This window comes from Moschus berezovskii, chromosome 4 (genome assembly GCF_049115385.1).
Source record: "Moschus berezovskii isolate FMDL1 chromosome 4, NW_MosBer_1.0, whole genome shotgun sequence".
Classification (NCBI taxonomy): Eukaryota; Metazoa; Chordata; class Mammalia; order Artiodactyla; family Moschidae; genus Moschus; species Moschus berezovskii.
This window is the reverse complement of record NC_142463.1, coordinates 76,083,150-76,105,498: the sequence shown is the minus strand read 5'-3', so window position 1 is coordinate 76,105,498 and position 22,349 is coordinate 76,083,150. Positions and strand designations below refer to the sequence as shown.

The window sequence follows — 22,349 nt, the reverse complement described above, 5'->3', positions numbered from 1 at the left end:
TATTTTTGTATCAATTTACATATGTCTGCTTTATTATACCATATGCTCCTAGAGCACAGGGACCATTCCTTATTCATTCAGACAGAAAGATTAGACATATGGTCAAGAGAATGCAGAATACATGTTACATTCAGGAAACAAAGTATTTAATTCTTTGTGGTTGGAGCAAATGTTGCATTGTGGTCTTGTATAGCATATTAAAGAGCTGGAATTTTATCTTGAAGTCAGATTTGAAGCAGAAGTGTGATATGATCAGGTTTGTCTCTTTAGATAGATCTGGCAGATGGCTTAGGCTGATATCAGAGATGGGGAGACTAATAGGAATCTATTTCAGTAATCCAGGGGAGCAAGCGTGAACGTCTTAACTAAAACAGTTATGATGAAAGAGCCAGAGACACCTAGAAGAGATATTTAAGGAGTAAATTAGAGCAGTGCTTCTCAAACTTTCCTTCAGGTTAGAATTACCTGGAGGTCTTTGAGAAAACATTGATGTCTGGGCCTAACCACATGCAAATGTAGGAGTTATGTTTTTAACTCTCCAGATGATTTCAGTGCTCAGGCAAATTTGAAAACCTGTGGATTAGAGAGTATTTGGAAATAGTTGGATGTAGGCAATGAGAGAAATGTAGAAAGAAAATCTAGTTTTCTAACTTGGAAAAAAAGCATAGAATATAAGCATATTTAATAGAGAGAGAATGCAAATTCTGGGTGGAGAAGTTTAAGTTTGATTTTGGGCAAGTTGAATGTAGGTTCTTTAAGGTAGTTGGATATGCTGTTCTTATACTCAGGAGAAAGACACAGGTTGGAGGCATTTCTGAAGTTTCCACATATAGGTATTATCTGAAATCATTATGAATATGATGTCTAAAGGATGTGCATGAAACAGTGCTAAAAGAGGACCATGAGTACAACCTGGCAGAAGAGGCTGAGAAGGAATAGCAGAAATAGGAACAATAAGGATAAAAGGATGTATCTCAAGAGCCCACATGAGCAGGGTTTCAATCAGGAAGCTGGAGGTGGTTAAGCACTTCAGTGCTGGAAAGAGTTCTGGTAAAGATTTGGGCTGAAAAGTATCTAATATCTTTGTAACTGGTGACCAATGGTAGATCAGTTTCTGGATACAAAGGGGATGGAAATTAGATAAAAACTAGTAAAGTGAAAGTGAAAGTCAGTCAGATGTGTCCGACTCTTTGCGACCCCTTGTACTGTACAGTCCATGGAATTCTCCAGACCGGAATACTGGATTGGGTAGCCTTTCCCTTCTCCATGGGATCTTCCCAACTCAGGGATCACACCCAGGTCTCCCGCATTGCAGGTGGATTCTTTACCAGCTGAGCCACAAGGGAAGCCCAAAAACTAGTAAGAAGCGATCAAAAGAAGAGGAAAAAAACAGCAGTTACTGTAATTCCTGAGTAGTCTACAGTGGTTGTTTATTTCTTGTTCTAGTGGTAAACATCGCTGATTTTCTTTTCTTTTTCTTTTTTTGCTCGTATTGCTTTATTTTATTATTTTTTAAAATTTATTTATTTTAATTGGAGGCTAATTACTTTACAGTATTGTAGTGGTTTTTGCCATACATTGACATGAATCAACCATGGATGTACATGTGTCCCCATCCTGAACCCCACTCCCACCTCCCTCCCCATCCCATCCCTCTGGGTCATCCCAGTGCACCAGCCCTGATCACCCTGTCTCATGCATCAAACCTGGACTGGCTGTCTGTTTCACATATGATAACATACATGTTTCAGTGCTATTCTCTTAGATCATCCCATCCTCACCCTCTCCCACAGAGTCCAAAAGACTGTTCTGTACACCTGTGTCTCTTTTGCTGTCTCACATATAGGGTTATCGTTACCATCTTTCTAAATTCCACATATATGCATTAGCATACTGTATTGGTGTTTTTCTTTCTGGCTTACTTCACTCTGCATAATAGGCTCCAGTTTCATCCACCTCATTAGAACTGATTCAAATGTATTCTTTTTAATGACTGAGTAATATTCCATTGTGTACATGTACCACAGCTTTCTTATCCATTCATCTGCTGATAGACTTCTGGGTTGCTTCCATGTCCTGGCTATTATAAACAGTGCTGAATGAACATTGGGGTACACGTGTTTCTATGAAAACTATGTGCACATTTTGTAACTTTGAACATGGCTTTTTCATATTAGAAATAGTTGTATAAGTGAGATATGTGTATGTCCCGAAATAAGCAAAGAAAGAAAACACTAAACTTAAGGGAGAAATTTAAGAGTGCTATTCTCATTTGCAACCATTAAGTTAGCAATAACCATATAAAATTTGAAAAACTTGTGAGTTTTACTCTTAATGTTCTTCTCTCAGTGTGTACATTTCAGGAAAATTGTACCAATCTCATTTTCACTATATTGATAAAATGGCATAAAGAACACTTACAATTTGAATGTTGTACAATTAATATTTAATGAACATTTTTTTTAGGTTAAATGTCTTTGAAAATCACATGTCCCATGTTATTTTTCCTCCTCAATGTAGTATAATCCCCGTAGTGTTAGGAAAGATTTTGTTAAATTGTTTGAGAAAACCTAACTTGACTACTTGTCATTTACACTGTTCCCCTTTGTCACTTTGCACTTTGCCAGTTTTTCCCTACTAAAAACTTTAGGTTGTCTTGAAGCTGAACTGACTAAATTTCCATTGTAGTTCACAGTATGATCACAGAATACCAAAACAGTATTTCCAACCTGTGTTGTAAGCATAGACTGCACATATTTGGAAATTTGATGAGACAGCCAAAGATAAAATTGGAAGTTTTATATTGTTCTTAATTTTTGACGTGCAGACTTCATTGTCATTCAGCTTGAAAAAAAAATGCTTAACAAAATCATTTTGTTTGTTCCATAAGGAAATGAATTATATAAAAAATAATTTGACCAGGAATTGTGATTCTTTCATTTAAAAGCTTTGAAGGATGACAGTTGAAGCTATTTAGCACTAATTTTTCTTTCTGTGGAGTAAGTGTCCTATTTTTTTTAACCTATGAAGTCTTTTTCAGGGAGAAACAACACAAAATCTGATTCATAAATTATTATAGTTGGCATTTTATATGCTTTCAAACATTAATGTTTAATAGAAACTGAATATTTACACATTGTAATTTTAAGCTACATGCATTAGTCAAAATGAATGTCAAAACTGTGTAAAACTGCAATTTAAAAGTATTCTTTCAACAACAGAATTAGATATAAGAATGCCCTTTTATGGAATGCATCAAATTTTAGTGACCGAAACCACAAAAAACATCTTGATAATATGAGTTTCAACCTTGAAGTAATCTATAAAACCTGTTTTATGGTCAGCCGTGTAAAGGGAGCTCTCCTCTTTGTTCTAATTTTCTAAATTATCCTGTCCTTTTACTAACTTCATTTTACGGAAACATATCCTGATTAAATATTTTTGCCTTTCTAGCCTAGTAATCTTGCCATAACCCCTTGGTAAATTTTTGTTCCCATTTTCTTAGATGTCCAGGTCAGTACTTTCATCTCCCTGTCTTCTTTCTCTGTCTCTACTTCTCTTAACTGTCAGTGGGAGACCCCGCCTGTTATATGGTGAAGAAAATCTAAACACCATGGAAGATAATTTCACCTTTTCCACACCAAATCTGTAAACCCAACTACACCCATTCCTGTTTTCTGTCTACTCTGCCTTTCCACATTGTGAGACTGGAAACAATGCCTCTGCTCCTTGCACAGTTTACTTTCTCTACTTACATGGTAGTTTCATCATCACCTCTTGGCTTGTCAACAATGTCCTCCTCTTTTCCATGTCACTTCCACCAGTATAAAAACATATGTAATATATAGCCCATTAAAACAAAGAGCAAACTCTCACTTGCCCTCCCACAGCCCTTCGTTTACTGCCTCATTTCTCTTTCAGCAGGCCCACCAAAACGACTGGAAGGCTTTGTGTATCACCTCCCTAACTCCTTCATGTTCTCTTTATTCAGATAATGGTGGTCTGACTCTCTGCCCTCCCTGCTTCACTGACACTTCTCTTGTAAAGGTTACCAGTGGCATCTGTCTTGCCAAATCCTGTGGACAGGTCTCTGTTTTCTTACATCAGCTTCTGAAGCATCCATCCTCGTGAATTTCTCCTTTCTTTATGGAACATTTCCCTCTCTTGGCATTTGTGACACCACATTTTAATGTGACTCTAGGTCAATTCTCATCTCTTTCATTTTGTCTTGTTTTACTCTATTCTGTTTGTAAAGTCACTAAGCCAGGTGGCTTTTAAATACCATTAATGTTGAAGTCTCTAAAATATTCACTTTCAACCCCAACTTCTTTCAGTTCAGTTCAGTTCAGTCACTCATTTGTGTCTGACTTTTTGTGACCCCATGAACCGCAGCACGCCAGGCCTCCCTGTCCATCACCAACTCCCGGAGTTCACTCAAACCCACGTCCATTGAGTCGGTGATGCCATCCAACCATCTCATCTTCTGTCGTCCCCTTCTCCTGCTGCCCTCAATCTTTCCCAGCATCAGGGTCTTTTCAAATGAGTCAGCTCTTTGCATCAGGTGGCCAGAGTATTGGAGTTTCAGCTTCAACATCAGTCCTACCAATGAACACCCAGGACTGAGTCCTAAAGAAGTTTACGACGGACTGGTTGGATCTCCTTGCAGTCCAGGGGACTCTCAAGAGTCTCCTCCAATACCACAGTTCAAAAGCATCAATTCTTAGGCGCTCAGCTCTCTTTAAAGTCCAACTCTCACATCCATACATGACCCCTGGAAAAACCATACCCTTGACTAACTTCTTTAGTGAATTCTATACTCATGTATCCAGTGTCACAATTGATGTCATCACTAATAGTTTGCTAAACAATTTATATGTGATATATTAAAGTCGAACATCTTAACAGTTCCTGACTTATAATTGCACTAGTTTTTGTCCCATCTCAGTGAAGCGTCTATGTTCCATTCAGTGGCTCAAGCCAATAATCTAGGGATCATCCTTAATTTCTTCTTTTTTCTCACCTCCTGAGTATAACCCTTGACGCATCTAGCTCAGATTTCCACATCTGACCATTTCCATGAATATTACACAAGTCACGTTATTTCAACTAAACTGGACTCTTCGCTTTTACCCTCCAGCCCCCTCATTCCATTCCCTATAAAGTAGCCAGCATCTTTTAAAAACGTAAATCAGATCATTTTATTACTCTCTTTTAAACCTTTCAGTGGTCTCCTGGTACCTCCCATATGCATGCATCTGTGTGTGCTCAGTCATTTCAGTTGTGTTCTACTCTTTGCGACCCCATGGACTATAGCCTGCCAGACTACATGGGATTCTCCCGGCAAGAATACTGGAGTGGGTAGCCATGCCCTTCTCCAAGGGATCTTCCCCACCCAGGCATGGAACTGGCATCTCCTATGTCTCCTGCACGGCAAGTGAATTCTTTACCACTGAGCTTCCAGGAAAGCCCCATTACCCCTATTAAAAAAAAAAAAAAAAAAAAAAACTCCCACAGGTTTCAGCTCCCAGAGAAATGACTGCTTCCTTCTTCTCTCATTTCCTTTTGTACTCTTCTTGCCCTGTCATGAAGCACCAATGACAAAGGCTTTTTATTTTTAAGTGTATCATGATCACTCTTCCTCCAGAGTTCCTGCATATAGTTTCCTCTACCTGGAATGCCAACTTTTACCCAAATCATCTAATGTGGCTATATGCATCCTTGTGATTCTCCATCTTGCTCGCCTGTATTGTTTTTAAATCTTGACCCGAAAATAGTCCAAATAATGTATTCTTTAATGCCTTTTATTCCCCTCTTAAAAATGTAGGGACTTTCCTTGTTCCCTTTATCATTTCAGAGTTCAGTTACTGGCACATAGGTCTCAAAGAAATCCTGACTGTTGAACAATCAAAGACTCTGAATCAGTGTCTTAAACTCCTCTCTGTGTCATTTAGTGCCTACGGACACGACTGAGCGACTGAACTGAACTGAACTGAACTGAACAGTAGATACTCAGTTTCCATACTAAGTGATTAACTAATATTGTTTGAATCTCTCACTTGACTCTTAAAATGTTCATAAAATGTAGGATTAATTAAAACACTATATAGCATTTGGCTTTTATGTATAAACTCATCCAATAATGTTTTAAAATATAAGCCATAAAATGGAGCATTAGAAATGGCATAAATTAAATGAAATATAGGGAAATGTTGCTCTGTTTTAAAAGTGTTTCATTGGGTATTCATTTCAAGTAACTTTTCGTGATGTTTCACAATATGAAATATACATTAACGCGTTTTCTCCATAGGAAAAAAGTAACCTGTCTTCCTTTGCTTGATTAAAAACCAAGCACTATAAAACACAGAAGGACTTTCTAATACTCAAAGAAAGATTCAATTCTGTTCAGTGTTCTTTTACTGCTGATGTGTTTTAGCCTGGCTTTTTGAAAAATCCTTATATCTTTTAATCAAGAATAAAATGATTTGGGGTCATCTTTATTCCTCTGAAATAGAATGTCAACATATATTTTCACAAATCATCCCTTGATTTTAGATAAAGATATTTAGACTTCTTAGATAATTTAGCATTTAAAAATAAGGTATAAAGTTATTTTTCCTTTAAATGTACTTGACAGAAAAATGTGCTTAGGAAGTTATTTTAAAAGTGACAATTTTAGTTTTGCATGTAGTAATCGTCAAGACTGTCAGTGATAGAAACCAGAATATAACTTGAGTTTTCTTAAGTCAAAAGTGATATTTATTGGTTCACTTGAACAGGCATGTTAGTGGTACACCAGACTTAAAGGTGACAGAACCATGACTCCATCTTGCATCTCTACTTTCCTCTGTCTCTGCTTTTTTTCATCCTGGTACAGCTAGCTTTGAGTGGGGGTGGGAGGGTTGGCTTGGGTAAGTAAGGAATCTGTCAGTGATTACTAGCTGCTATGAACACATTTCATTCCATTTTAGGGACCAAAGAGGAAAAAGTCTATCTCCCCAGCTCAACTGAAGGACTTTAATGAGAGTAGAGTAGCTGATTACTGTGATTAACCCTGTTGGAGATATTTTCCCAGCTTTTTTGGTAAGAAGTAGAGTCTGTCTTTTGAAGATGAGGAATGAAGAACAGGGTAGTGCTTAGCTGTTCAGAGCACACAAAACTTCTGTCTGCTCAGCATAATCTGTCTCTCCCACCTGTGGCCACCCCTCCTCAATGACAGCGTGCCCCAAATCATACCCAGTCACTGCGTTCCTAGGGTTTGATGGCACCAATGTTCTCAATGCTCAGGACAGTTCTCTGGGTGTTATTTCTTCTCTCCATCAAGCCCAAATGTAGCTCCTCATAATTCTGGGGACTTAAAAGGTGAATGATGATTCTAACCAATCCAGGCACAATCAATATATATTTGAAGAAAAAACAGCTTTGTCAAAATAAAAATCACCATTTAGTAAAGAGGAACTATGTTAGTCCTTACTTGAGAACATCTATCATATCCAGTTGTCAGGGCCAGTAAACCTTGCTTTCCTGGAAGTGGCTTTCTTGGTCAGCCCATCTGCCTACCTGGATCCTGCCCACTAGAAGGATCTTCCCCACTGTCCTCTGTGGTGCCTGAAAGGGACACGGGAGGAGGATGCCATCCCGATTTAGCAGCCACTTCATATTTATATGGGAGTATAAACTTGAGGGTTACTTTGTCATAACTGGAGGCAAGTTTTGTTTTTGTTCTTTGTCTGTCTTTTCTTGGTTTTGAGTAACAGAACTCCCAAAATACCTAGGTCTACTGTTTGTCTCTTTCACCACAGAATCTAATGTGAAAGTCATTTTTTCAGTCTGAATCTTTGGATCTAACCTTGCTCTTGACATTTTACCAGCAAGCTTGAGGAGTCTGCTCCTTCCATAAATCCTTAGATTAACCTTTCTTTATAGAACAGTCTTTTGGACTCTGTGGGAGAAGGTGAGGGTGGGATGATCTGAGAGAATAGCAGTGAAACATGTATATGTGAACAGTCAAGGTTTGATGCATGAGACCGGGTATTCAGGGCTGGTGCACTGGGATGACCCAGAGGGATGGGATGGGGCGGGAGGTGCTAGGGAGGTTCAGGATGGGGAACGCATGTACACCCATGGCTGTGTCAATGTATAGCAAAAAAAACACTACAATATTGTAAAGTAATTAGCCTCCAATTAAAATAAGTAAATCTAGAAAAATAAAAAAGGTGTATTTGTTGACTTGACCTCGAGGCCACTGAGGACAGTAGGATCTGTCCACCTGCCCCCAGCCTTCATCCCAATTGGTTTTCATTTCAAATGAAGTCCCCCTCTTTCACATGCAAGGAATACTCAAGAGGAGGTAATAGTATAGTCCCTGAAGGTCTGGTACCTCCTCTGGGGAATTCCTCCCTGGTCTGTTTTCTAACTGGAGGGTGGGGCAGAAAAACATGAAGATTTTATAGCATGTGAAAATGGCAGAAAGAGTGTATTGAAGATGCATAATTATGCTGGTGACCCTTTCTTGCTTGCAGATGGGCAAGTTTGGAAGTTAACTTTTCACTTTCTTTCAGCCCCTATAGAAAAGGCCAAGGGTCATTCTTACATTTTTTTTCCTCCCCAGTTCTTAGAAGCTACACAAAAGTTGAATCCTAAACTCAATAAAAAACAATCATGCGTTCTTAATTTTCCTCCACTATTCATCATCTCCTTTTACTTTTCTCTGTTTGTTCTTCTCTCTACATAGGAATCTGTTTGAATACACTGTTTCTCCTGGCTTCCTTTTTTTCTCAGCATCATCTTACTTTTGTCTGACTAAAGGTTTAAGATTTTCTCAGTCACTCACAATCAGCCTCTCAGATCTCCTGATTCTTCTTTTTCAATCTTAATACACACAGTTCTGTGTATTTTGACATCGGACCCTTTCTCTGTCACCAAGACCAGCATTCACTACTGCTCTGCTCGCTCTTCTCTCTGAATCATACAATAATCATTTGCCAAAAGTTTTCACCAGTTGTTTATTTTTTCCCTTCTCAACTCATGGTGTTCATTTCTGCTTAATCTTAAAAGGATAAACTGAAAATTCAACTCTCTGTTCCTAAACCTTTCGTGACCTCGTACGTTTATTCAATCAGTTCTACTCTGTGCCAAACATCATGCTGGTTATTGTAGATAAAATGATGAATGGTGCAGAGCAGTCCAGGCACCCATGGAGGACTGTAGTCTATCAGGAAAAAATTGACCCAACGTTAAGGACAGGCTTATTCAGTATTTAGAGCTCTGGTATTCAGAGCTCTCTCCTGTGTGATTATAGCTTATTTTCTTTCTTTTATTGATAAAAGCATTCATCTGACTTGTTCATCACATCTTCGTTTTGTTTTTTTAGACATATTAAAAAAAAAAAAGTTGTATGTGGTGAGAGCCCAGTGGCTTTTAGTGGACTCTTCCACTAGACTCTGTGGCTTTAGATTTGGCACAGACTTTGTGTCATGATCTCATAGTCTTTAAATGGTCATAATAGAAAGTAATTACTGACATATACTGAATATTTACGTTAGGCCAGCAAAAACTAATGGTTAAAAGCACAGGTTCTCGTTAAATTTCTGGGTCTGAGTCCTTTCTCTGCTCTTTATTAGCTCTGTAACCATTATGTCTCAGTACCTCAGCATCTTCATCTGTAAAATGGGGAGAATAATTTGAGAACAATTAAGTAAGTTAATAGGATAAAATCCATTAAAACATTACCTAGTACATTATTAGAGTCATAAACTCTTAGCAATTTGATTATTACTTTTCTAAGTAGATAGTGGGTTTCCCTGGTGGCTCAGTGGTAAAGGACCTGCCAGTGCAGGAGACATGGGTTCTATCCCTAGGTCAGGATGATCCCCTGGAGAAAGAAATGGCAACCACTTGAGTATTCTTGCCCGGGAAATGCCACGAACAGAGGAGCCTGGTGGACTATAGTTCATGGGGTTGCAAAAGAGTCAGACACAACAGCAGAAAGTAGATAGTAGTGTTATCCATATTTAACCAATGAGGAAATTAAATGTCTTGTCCAGGACCATACAGTTAGTGATAGAGTCTGAACTCTAATCTAGACATTCTGGCTTCAGAGCAGATACTGGTAACTACTACTCTATGAAGCCTCCATTATAACACACTGTAATACTGTAGTTAAATAATCATTTAACAAACTTTAAAATTATAATTCACTCTAAATATGTAAGGTGTAATTATCCATACTATAATAAAATATGATTGAAGAAGACACTAATTTATTTCCTTTCCATACCTTGAAACCTTTTAGCTATACCAGTGATTACATTAATAAATATTTCTACATCATTATGGGCTTCCTAGGTGGCTCAGTGGTAAAGAATCTGCCTACCACTCAGGAGATGCAAAAGACCAGGGTTCATTCCCTGGGTCAGGAAGATCTCCTGGAGTAGGAAATGGCAACCTGCTCCAGTATTCCTGCCTGAAAAAAATCCCATGGACAAAGGAGCCTGCTGGGCTGCAGTCCATGGGGCTACAAAGAGTTGGACGTGACTGAATATGCACGCACTACATCATTGTATAACTTAAACAACTCTTTTTGCATATGCAAATTCATGTAATTCTCACTATCACTTTTTGAGGTTACCAAAGTGAGCATTATTATCTCCATTTTAAAAATGAGAATGCTGAGGATTGGAAAGTTAAGTAACTTGCTCAAGCATTCAAAGACAGTGAATGAGAAAGTCTCTAACCTAAGTCTGAAGCGCCAGATCTTATCCTTTGCTTCACTATAATTCCATGCTGTACTTTACTGATTTCTTTCAGCAGATGGAAAACAAATTTTTATGATATAATTTACCATTATAAACATATATATGTAAATATCATAGACCCCTGTGTATAAAGACATAACTATTTGAACTAATTTTCTTTCCTTTCTCTTTTTAAAGATTGTGATTGCTAGCATCATGTGCAGTTACAACAGAAATGACTGGATGGAACTCTCCAGAAAGGCTGAGGTAATGATTTCTTTATATTTATTTTATTTCTTCTCTTCTATTTTTATTAGTTTTAAATAAAGAGCTGTCATGAAAAATAACCCAGTAGAAGAAAAATTGAGTGAAAAATGGTAACTTAAAACATTTCTATTACAATTTGTTTACCCTGTGTTTTCATTAAAATGATGGAAATGTAAATTTAAAAGGAATCTATTCTATAAAAGTAGTCCCTTGGATTTCACACACTGCCTAAAAATCCTTTATTCTTTGACTCCATATACTCTTTATTTGCATATTAAGCAAACTGTATATTATGATGGATGCCATGATAAAATTTAATTCTACCTTTGAGAGTCTAACTTGATCTTACCTTGCCTTTAGGCAAGCTAGTTTGACAGCAAGAAAAGAAATTTTGAATATAAAGCTCTTGAATATTTAAAATATAAAAGGTTCATTTAATACTATTCTAGTTTGAATACAGACATGCAAAAAATGGTAGGACAGAATGCTCCTGAATGGAACACTAGTCAGCGAGTTTTCTATAATATAAATTGAATCTTGCACAAATGCAAACAACTAACCATGTGCCTCAAATTTCTATTTCAAATAGAAAAATACATACTTAAAATTGTGTACTTATGTCCATCGTCCTATCGCAAAAAACACTGTAGCTGGGATTTCTTGAAAACCTCTAAGAAGTGAAGACTAAACCTAACAATAATTATGAACTAACAGCTCTGCCTTATAAAAAGTTATAAAGCTTTCTATAGCATTTAAAAATTTTGATTATACAGTTTATTTGGATATCTTAGATCTGTGAGGGCAGAAATTGTTTCTGGGACTTAGAGAGATGAAATTAAATATGATCAGTAATTGGCTTAGTGATCTTTGTTTCTGGGTCCATTTTACACATGTATTTACCTAATTGACCATGAAATTTTCCACAGAGCCCAGGTTTGGCATGAGTTTTGCCAATTTAAAGCTGACTATGATGAATGGCTTTATCACACTACTTGCTCCTCTGCTTTCTGTAGAATAAAATACTGAAAGTATTTTTGTCAATAATCGTTAATTTTTAAATAAGCCAATTTTACTTTTAAAAAGTCAAAGGCTTTTACATATGTATAAAGATACAGCTTAAAGAAACATTCTATAGTTCTCACATTCTATATCTAATTCTTTAATTGTAGTTTTATTCAATATTATTTTCTAGCTTCTCATTAGCAATCAATCAAAGTGAAAGGGGAAGGAAGAAAAAAAAGGGAAATATGTTCGAAAGAAAGAAAAGGAAAAAGATATGCCTTCCATTCAGTCAAAATAGTCTGTTAGATCTCTCAACAGAAGAGCAATTTACATATCAAGGAGTTCAATCTATAGTGCTGATTTAAAAAAAGTTCCCTCTAATCTTTGAAATATGGACCAGCTCAGGGCATAACACATGAAGGAACTATCCCCAGCTCTTCATATTCCCCTGGAGGGAAGCAATAGACAGCGTGATTCCCTCATAGCTCATATGGTAGGCACCCAATAAAGCTTTGTAGAGTCAGTATTTGGTTTTGTTTCTGTGAACACATGCTTCACAACAGATTAAAACAGATTTTCTTACAATGGAAGAGCCCACATTAAAACAAATCAACAAAAACAAAAGTGTTCAAGCCAAAGTTACTATACTACTTACAATGTACATTTGTTTGGGGGTGGTGATAATGAAGGGTAGGAATCTGAGAGAACATACCAGCTGTTCTACAAGCCATTTCTTTTAAGTTCAGCAAATCACTTAATATGATGATGGATATACTTTAAATTCATGAAGTTCCTCTCCATAGAGTAGATTAATTCTTGAATTGCACAACAGGGAATTCAGAAAATCTTGCTCTTTACTGTTATATCTGAAAACAGAAATGCATGTGTGTAATAGCAGAGCAGATCCAGTTGTACAAGAACATGAAAAAATAGAAATTTAGAGAGAAACTCTATATCAGAATGAAAATTTGGACAAGGAAGATCATTATTATTTATTTCATTGGAGACTACCATTTTATTGTGTTATTTTGAATAAACATTTAAGACCATGTATGGGGGTTAAAAAAAAACCAGAAACCTAGTACATTCTTAAAATATGGTAAAATCTACCACATGCTGTTTTTAAAAGTCAATGTGCATGCAGTATACCATTTTTTTTCATATGCATATTCTTGGAAATAGAACCATGTTGAACCAAACTTTCCTTTTCACTCTTAACTCTCCAGAAATACATATATTTTAACATCTTATTCTTCAACCTGGTTTTAATTTGTCTTGTCTTTTGAGCACCATAAAACAGAAGCAGCCTCCAGAAAAGTTTTTACAGCTTGGTGTCAAATCAGTAGCATTGTTAGGCTCTGCTCAATTTCTTTGGTTCAGGTATCTGATCACATGCTATCCTAATTTTCTGGGACATTGATAAACGATTCTAATTCCATGGAAGGAAGATTTCTGAAGAACTTACCATTTGCAGAGTCCCTGGCCATCCAAAACAAAGGTGAATAAGGTATAGCCTCAGCTATGTACACATGTTCACAGTTTAAATGTGTATACCAAATTGAACCATACCCCATAGTAGATCTTAAATAGATCTTGAACTCATTTGAATAGATTTGGAATCCATTTCTTTCTTAATGTGTGTTAGCTTAGAAAACAGAGCCTGAGTCAAAATTAATGTGAAGATGCTTCACTGAAGGATTCAATTCCAAAGCAATAAGAGTAAAGGGGGCGTGAGGGGAGTGAAGGCAACAGGAAGAAGGGAAAGCAGATGGAGCGTGGTGCGTTCCAGAGCTGGCTGCCACTTCACAAGGAGATGGAGCCAATTGCTCAGCCGTGTGGGATGGGAGGGCTGTGTGGGATCATCGTGCCTCGCAACAGTTTAGAGAAGAAGATGAGTGAAGGACGTATCTACTGGTTCCTTCTGTTTCTTCTCTCTCACTCATCACACTTTATACCCAAAGGTTTCCTTTCTTCTGCACATTTGGGCTGTGTGTCCTTCCCTCCTTAAGCAGCTGCTTCAGAAGCCAAATCCCACAGCATGTTGAGAGCACTGGCCCTCCTGGAGCTCCCACTCTGACATGTTCAGTGGAGAGTCCTGCTCTCATTCTGAGGGAGCTATGAGAGCTGGCAATGACAGGAAAGCTGAGGATAGCAACAGGGACCAAGGTTCTTTTTTAAGCTAGTGGCAAAAGCTTGGGTGGCAAGTAAGGCCATCAAATTTCAGGAGACATATAAATTAGGTGTGGCTCAATGTGCATTGCGTTTGTCTATGCTAGGTGTCATGTCCGACTCTGTGCGACCCTATGAACTGCAGCCTCCCAGGCTCCTCTGTCCATGGGATTCTCCAGACAAGAATACTGGAGTGGGTGGCCTTTTCCTCCTCCAGGGGATCTTTCCAACCCAAGGATCAAACCTACTCTTCTATCTAACCTGCATGGGCAGGCAGGTTCTTTACCACTAGCGCCACCTGGGAAGCCCTCAATATGAGTTGCTACCATCCTAATCTGAAAGCCCCATTAATCTCTTTGCTTTCAATCAGCCCACAGTCTTCCCACTAGCTTTCTTACCATGTAAAACTCTTAACTTGACCTGTATGGTCTGGTACCTGGCCATTCCCCTGGTGTCCCCTTGGGTTTGTTCTTTGCATTCCAGACCCCAATGGCCTTCTTTTACTCCTCCAACACACTTGCACCTCAGAGCCTTTGCCATTACCCTGGGCTGAAATGTACTCTCTTCCTCCTCTCGGAGCTCCCTGACTAGTAGGTTAACCCCCTGTCCTACTCCTTCTGAAATCCTATCCTCAGAAGCTAGTTTATCATAAAGTTAATGAAGCTTAAGCTTCAGAGCCCTTACTTATACAAGCTACTTCTAAGGTCCTGTACCTGATTTTCTCTTTTTAATTTTTAAATCATTTTTATTTTTAAAGAAGTATCTGCAGTTGTATGAACTTAAGGCTTCTCCCCCAAATCTGGGTCTACCTCTGCTTGTGCCTTTTCTCCACAGAATTTAATAAAACTGGTGATTTACAGTGATGTCATCAGCTCTTTCACCTGTCTTCCTTATGACAAAGCGAACTGTCTGGGTGGAGGCCTCACCTGGTTCACTGTTTAGCCCCCAATTCCAAACACAGGGCTTTGCTGGTCAGTGGATAGTCCTCAGATATTTGTTGACATAAGGAAAATAAACACACAGAGCTGATATACAGGCATGTGACAAACGAAAGGAAGCAATTACAGAGAAAATGGGAAGAATGAATTTGATTTGGCACAATGAACTTGAGGTGATTAAAATCCAAAGCTGAAGGTTTTAGGTCAGGGATTTGATGGACGATTGCTAAGGGTCTGACTATATCTGGTAGGCCAAGACAAGGAAGGTCCAGCTGAGAGGCATAGGTGTCAAAACCAGGTGACCATACTATTCCTAGCAGAGAGTCCAAATAAACCACTTTGAAGCCAGGTTCTTTTCATTTTTTTTTAACTAGGATCTGGACTAGCAGTATTTCATAAAACTAAATAGATGCTGAAGTTAGGAAATCTCAGATAAACTGAGAGACAAAGGAGACAGAGGTACATGATAGGAATACATAGGACCAGTTGGATATAAATCCCTGAACACTAACAGTCAGCAGGACAGAACAGAATCAGAAAAGATAGATGTCTAGTTGGAGATAAGAGACAGTCACAGACTTTGTGCCCAGTGGGGCCCAAGCCAATCCAGTGTTTACCTGTCCCAGGTCCACTTCAAAGTGGTTTAAGATCCTAGAGAACTTGGGTCCCCAGTTTTTGGATAGTTGAGACTAATTGACAGTGCTGCTATGTAGAAAATTGGCAGTGGGCCCCATGTATTCTTTTAACAGAAGAAAATTAGGGAGAATCCAAGAAGTGTCCCTGGAGTAGGCAATGGCAACCCACTCCAGTATTCTTGCCTGAAAAATTCCATGGACAGAGGAGCCTGGCAGGCTACGACCCATAGGGTCACAAAGAGTTGGATATGATTGAGTGACTGACTGAGCAGGCACCAAAAAATGTAGCTTCATGTCTTTCTACCCTGCTCCGTCTCTTATGTCCTTTACTTGTTCCCCTTTAACCATGGAAGACTTCTCTTCCCACTAGGGCTCTGATGTACTACCCCAAGCCACCCTCCACGTGTCTGTCGTTCTCACTAGGCTCAGGCTGTGATACCCGCACTGGGCCCTCATGGCTCTTCCTCAAAACTTCCTAGTCACCTACCTTGCTCGTCCCCAGCCAATGACTTTAGAACTACATAGATCGTTAAGGAAGAGAGAGGTCAGGAAAGGAGAAGGGAAAAATCGTGTACCCCATTTGGTTGGATATATTGTACAAGGGTTTGCGGTTTTGCTTCCCTGATTTCTCTGAGAGGTTTTACAAAATGATTCAGAGAAATTTTAGAAATCACATTACTACCAATACTCTGAGAATTTCTTAGAATAGTTTTTTGCCACCCCTTCCCCCAACCCCAAGTATGGATTTTTGTTGTTTTGCTGTTCAGTCACTCAGTCATGGAATTCTTCATGGACAGAGGATACTAGCAAGAATACTAGAGTAGAAGATCCCCTTCTACTCAAGGGGACCTTCCCAACCCAGGGATTGAACCCTCATCTCCTGCATCTCCGGCATTGACAGGCAGATTCTTTACCACTGAGCCACCTGCGAAGCCCCTAAAGTGTGTATAGCTACTCGATATTCTTTTTCAGATCAAAGCTGAGGAAAGGCAAGTTGGAGATTGTAACTGAATGGATAGATAGATAGACAGTGAGACAGGGAGTTCAGTTCAGTTCAGTTCAGTTCAGTTCAGTTCAGTTGCTCAGTCGTGTCCGACTCTCCGCGACCCCATGAATCACAGCACGACAGGCCTCCCTGTCCATCGCCAACTCCCAGAGTTCACTCAAACTCATGTCCACAGAGTCGGTGATGCCATCCAGCCATCTCATTCTCCGTCGTCCCCTTCTCCTCCCGCCCCCAACCTTTCCCAGCATCAGAGTCTTTTCAAGTGAGTCAACTCGTCGCATGAGGTAGCCGAAGTATTGCAGTTTCAGCTTTAGCATCAGTCCTTCCAATGAACACCCAGGATTGATCTCCTTTAGAATGGACTGCTTATACTTATATAATATTACTGCAGTCAAGGCACTGTTCTAAGTCATTCACTTTCATTAAATTTATTTGTACCTTAGAAAAGCAACCTTGTGAGGTACTTTTCTGTTTTCCTTGTTTTGGAAATGAGGAGACTGAGGCCAAAAGTTGTTAAATAATATGCCCAAGTCCACACAGCTAGTGTGTGGTAAAAGTGGGATTCAAATTCAGAAATCTGGCTCTATAGTCCACACTATTAACATATCATTCTGCTTCATGCCGATAAACAGATGATAAATAGATAATGTATGAAATTAGAAGCAGCAAATTTTCTATGTCACTGCCTTCACTAGATTATTTTATTGTATAATCATTTAGGTGAGGCAGAATAAACTCTGGGGTAAGTGACTAAACTAAAAAGCTTGTGACTAACAGGAGTCAGAATGCATGCCCAGTTTCAGTTAATTTAACATTTCATGGTAATTCAGCAATTAAGGCTTTTTGAATGCATGTGGTTGCTTGGAAATAGAATTAACTGCCTTTTAAGGTGGTGTACATCGTATGACAAGAATATTGAAGCAGAGGCCAAATGAATATTCCCCAGCTCATGGTGTTATTTTGAGCAGGATTATCTGTTTTTGAGGCCTAGATCCTCATTTCAAAGATCTTTATGGGTATGTTTAGTGGGTTAGCATTTGTATATGTGTACAGTGCTGGGAAAACTTTTGACAGTCACTGAAAAGTCTAAATTTAGTAAGTGGTCTTACAAGATTTTAACATCTATTTAATATTTAGAAACTTGAAAGATGTCAAGTTGTAACGTTTTGTTATCATGTTAAAACAATTCTAGCCATGGAATACTGATTTCTAATAAGTTATGGTAGTGACCAAGAATACAGGTTCATTAAAATGCTTGATTTAAAGATCCTATTCTCATTTACAAGCTTTAGAATAATAAATTAGTCACTTGAACTCTTGGTACCTTGATTTTATCAGTTACAAAATGGGAAAAATGATATATCCATTATAAAAAGCCTATTAAAGTGTCTGATATATTGTAAGTGTTCGATAAATGTTAGTTATTATTGTCTACTATGAATCTAATTGTAAGCTTGCACTTACATTTTAGAAAATATGTATAATGTAAATATCTATACAAATGACACCTAAAGCTTATTCCAAAATGTTGTGGAATTGATTTGCTGATAATTGCTTCATTTCAACTAGCAATCTAAAGCAAATAAGTCTAAAAGAAATATTTGAAATAACTAAGACATAATAAGAAAAAAGATATACTTGCAGCGTACAGTCTTTTAATTAAGCTGCAAATTCTCACATGACACAGTTTTGAGATAGGTCCTATTGTCTCCAGTTTACACTTGAATGTGTGTGTGCTTAGTTGCTTAATTGTGTCCAACTTTTTGAGGCCCATGGACTGTAGCCCACCGGGCTCCTCTGTCCATGGGATTTTCCAGGCAAGAATACTGGAGTGGACTTCCAGTTCCTCCTTCAGAGGTTCTTCCTGATCCAGGGATGAAACCCTTGTCTCCCAAGTCTCCTGCATTTCAGGCAGATGGATTCTTTACTGCTGAGCCATCTGGGAAGCCCCTTACACTTGAATAGATGGGAACAAAGAAGGTTAACTTACTTGCCCAAGTTCCTTAGCAGATCTAGGATTAGAACTCAGAGTTTAGCAGGTTGTGCTTTGTCTAAGCTTACCACCAAACTATGATTTAAATAATTTTCAAATAATATGAAGCATTTCCAAAAACCATAATAAAACCATGTTAGAAAATAGGCTGAATGATTCAATGAACTTTTACAAACATGTAGAAGGAAAAGCAGATTCATTAATGAGTAAAAGTGAGTAAGAAAGTTGACCAAGAAAGATATAACTATCGATAGAATACTTGTTTGTTGAGGTCTTATTTAAGATTAATAAAATAGGAAAAAAATATTGAACAATTAGGAAGAAAAGAGAGATGTGAAGAAAAGCTGTTGGACTAAAGAAAGGTCTGATATGCTTAGAAAATAATAAACTTTACAAAAAATCTTTCCATGATGTGATAGACATGTTATAATATTATGGAAACTGAGCCACTCTTACCTTACTCAAAAAGAAATGGTGGCATTGAAGGAATTCTAAAAGTTAGGTAAAAGAATCATTTAGTTTATCTTCCATTTCTCAAATTTAAAAAAAAAGTGTTTTAATTGTTAGAGTTTTTACAGAAGACTTCTAAAGAATTCTATGGTTCTCCAGTTATTTTAAGAATGCTTAGTGTGAAATATTTTGTTCATTTATGTAGGACCCATTTGTATGAATTAATGAGTTAAATAAGAAAGATTCCTACTTAATTATTAAATTAAGACAAAATTATCTGTACTTCATGTTTCTTATGATGGACTTTTAAAAAATACAATAAAATCGATTAAGTTTAAAAAGATAAGAGAAATAGGTGAAGAAAATTAAGAGGTACAAACTTTCAATTACAGAAAAAAAACGAGTCATGAGTATGAAATGCATGATATAGTCAATAGTAATGTAATATCTTTGTATGATGACAGATGATGACTAGGCTTATCATGATGATTATTTGTAATGTACAGGAATGTATAAAAATATTGAATCACTGTGTTGTGCACCAGGCATTAACATAGTATTATAGGTCAATTATACTTCAAAAATAAACAAACTTATAGAAAAATAGATCAGATTTGTGGTTACCAGGGTTATTGGGTGAAGGTGGTCAAAAGGCCTAAACTTCTGGTTATAACAAAAGAAGTATTAAGGATATAATGTACAACTTGATTAATATAATTAATGCTGCAGTATGTAACAGAGAAAATCCTGAGAGTTCTCATCACAAGGACTTTTTTTCTTTTATCTTGTGTCTATATGTGATGATGGATGTGCTCTAAACTTATTGTGGTAATCATTTCATGGTGCATTAAAGTTAAATCATTATGCTATACACCAAAAACTTATATAGTGTTATATGTCAGTTGTATCTCAATAAAACTGGAAAAAAAAATGAAAATGCAAAGAGCAAAACCAAGAAGAAAAAATGAGCCTGATACATGTGTTATATGTGTGCTTTACTTATTTTAACATATAGAAAAAGTAGAAAATTAAACATTAAATTGTTAACATAGATTACTTAGAGGTATGAAAAACTATTTATATTTTTATATATTTTGGTTTAATTTGAACTATTACCACAATCTATTTTCCACTTGAAATTTTTTTTTTTTTGGTAATTAATTTATTTTTTATTGGAGGCAAATTATTTTACAATATTATATTGGTTGGTTTTGCCATACATTGACATGAATTTGCCCCAGGTTTACATAAGTTCCCCCTCCTGAACCCCCCTCCCACCTCCCTTCTCCCTTTATCCTCCCTCTGGGTCATCCCCGCATGACAGCCCCGAGCATCCTATAACATGCATTGACCCTGAACTAGTGATTCGTTTCACATATGACAACATACGTGTTTCAATGCCAGAATTGTTTTTAAAGCAACATAGAATACAATGAATGGTGTTCCCGGTTTGGGTAATTAGCATGCTTGAATGCTCTGAAGCATTTGAAAGCAGTATTAATAAATAATAAAAGTTAATTGATAAAAGAACATTTAAAATTTATTCATATTTATTCCATCTAGCCTGCTACATTTTTCTTTGCCCTGCTACCTTCAGTACCAATTATCCAGAATTAGTAAGAGTTGTTTCTATAAAACAGAAACTGTATAGGGCAGAATCAACATGATATCAAACAGACTTGAGTTAAAAATCTCTGTTGTGTCACTTGATAACCAGACTGGTCATTTAATTCCCTTGTGCATCAGTCTCCTCATCTGTAAAATTGTTACCTGATTATTCCAAGGAGGATGAGAGTTAGAGATAAGAAATACAACTCACAGAGAGCAGTGAGTATCATAAACACTCAATACGTATTTGCTTTTGTTATTAGAACTGTGTCTGAATGTCTCCTGTAGAGGTACAGGTCATCAGTGGCCTGCCGCAGGGGCTCTGGGGACAGCAGACCTGGGTATGGCATAAGCCCTCTTGGAGGGCACAAACAAGATCTTGTGTGCATAAGGACCCAGGAGAAAGGAGCAGTGACCCCACAAGAAACTGACCCAGACATGCCCGTGAGTGTCCAGGAGTCTCCGGTGGAGACATGGGTTGGCAGTTGCCTGCTTCAGGGTTGGAGGCACTGAGTGCAGCAGTGCTTGAGTGGGACCTTTTGAAGGAGGTTGCCGTTATCTTCATCACCTCCACCATAGTTTGCCCTCATGTCAAGCAAAAGGGAGGGAACATAGCCCCGCCCATCAATGGAAAATTGAATTAAAGATTTACTGAACATGGCATTTCTGCTTCATTGACTATGCCAAAGCCTTTGACTGTGTGGATCACAGTAAACTGAAGAAAATTCTGAAAGAGATGGGAATACCAGACCACCTTATCTGCCTCCTGAGAAACCTGTATGCAGGTCAGGAAGCAACAGTCAGAACTGTACATAGAACAACAGACTGGTTCCAAATAGGAAAAGGAGTACATCAAGGTTGTATATTGTCACCCTGCTTATTTAACTTATATGCATAGTACATCATGAGAAATGCTCGGCTGGAAGAAGCACAAGCTGGAATCAAGATTGCCGGGAGAAATATCAATAACCTCAGATATGCAGATGACACCATGCTTATGGCAGAAAGTGAAGAGGAACTAAAGAGCCTCTTGAAAGTGAAAGAGGAGGGTGAAAAGGTTGGCTTGAAGCTCAACATTCAGAAAACAAAGATCATGGCATCTGGTCCCATCACTTCATGGGAAATAGATGGGGAAACAGTGGAAACAGTGTCAGACTTTATTTTTTGGGGCTCCAAAATCACTGCGGATGCTGACTGCAGCCATGAAATTAAAAGACGCTTACTCCTTGAAAGGAAAGTTATGACCAACCTAGATAGTATATTAAAAAGCAGAGACATTACTTTGTCAACATAGGTCCGTCTAGTCAAGGCTATGGTTTTTCCCGTGGTCATGTATGGATGTGAGAGTTGGACTGTGAAGAAAGCTGACCGCCAAAGAATTGATGCTTTTGAACTGTGGTACTGGAGAAGACTCTTCTTGAGAGTCCCTTGGACTGCACGGAGATGCAACCAGTCCATTCTAAAGGAGATCAATCCTGGGTGTTCATTTGAAGGACTGATGCTGAACCTGAAGCTCCAATACTCTGGCCATCTCATGCCAAGAGTTGA

The 22,349-nt window shown here is 37.9% G+C and overlaps 1 protein-coding gene across 1 annotated transcript in view; it reads left to right on the top strand.

Moving 5' to 3' along the window:
- The window catches only part of DPYD (dihydropyrimidine dehydrogenase), a 955,731-nt gene that overhangs the window by 607,574 nt on the left and 325,808 nt on the right, over window positions 1-22,349 (top strand). The window contains exon 15 of the mRNA XM_055402118.2: window positions 10,932-11,000. Within this exon, the coding sequence (XP_055258093.2) occupies window positions 10,932-11,000 (69 nt within the window). The remainder of the gene's footprint in view (window positions 1-10,931; window positions 11,001-22,349) is intronic.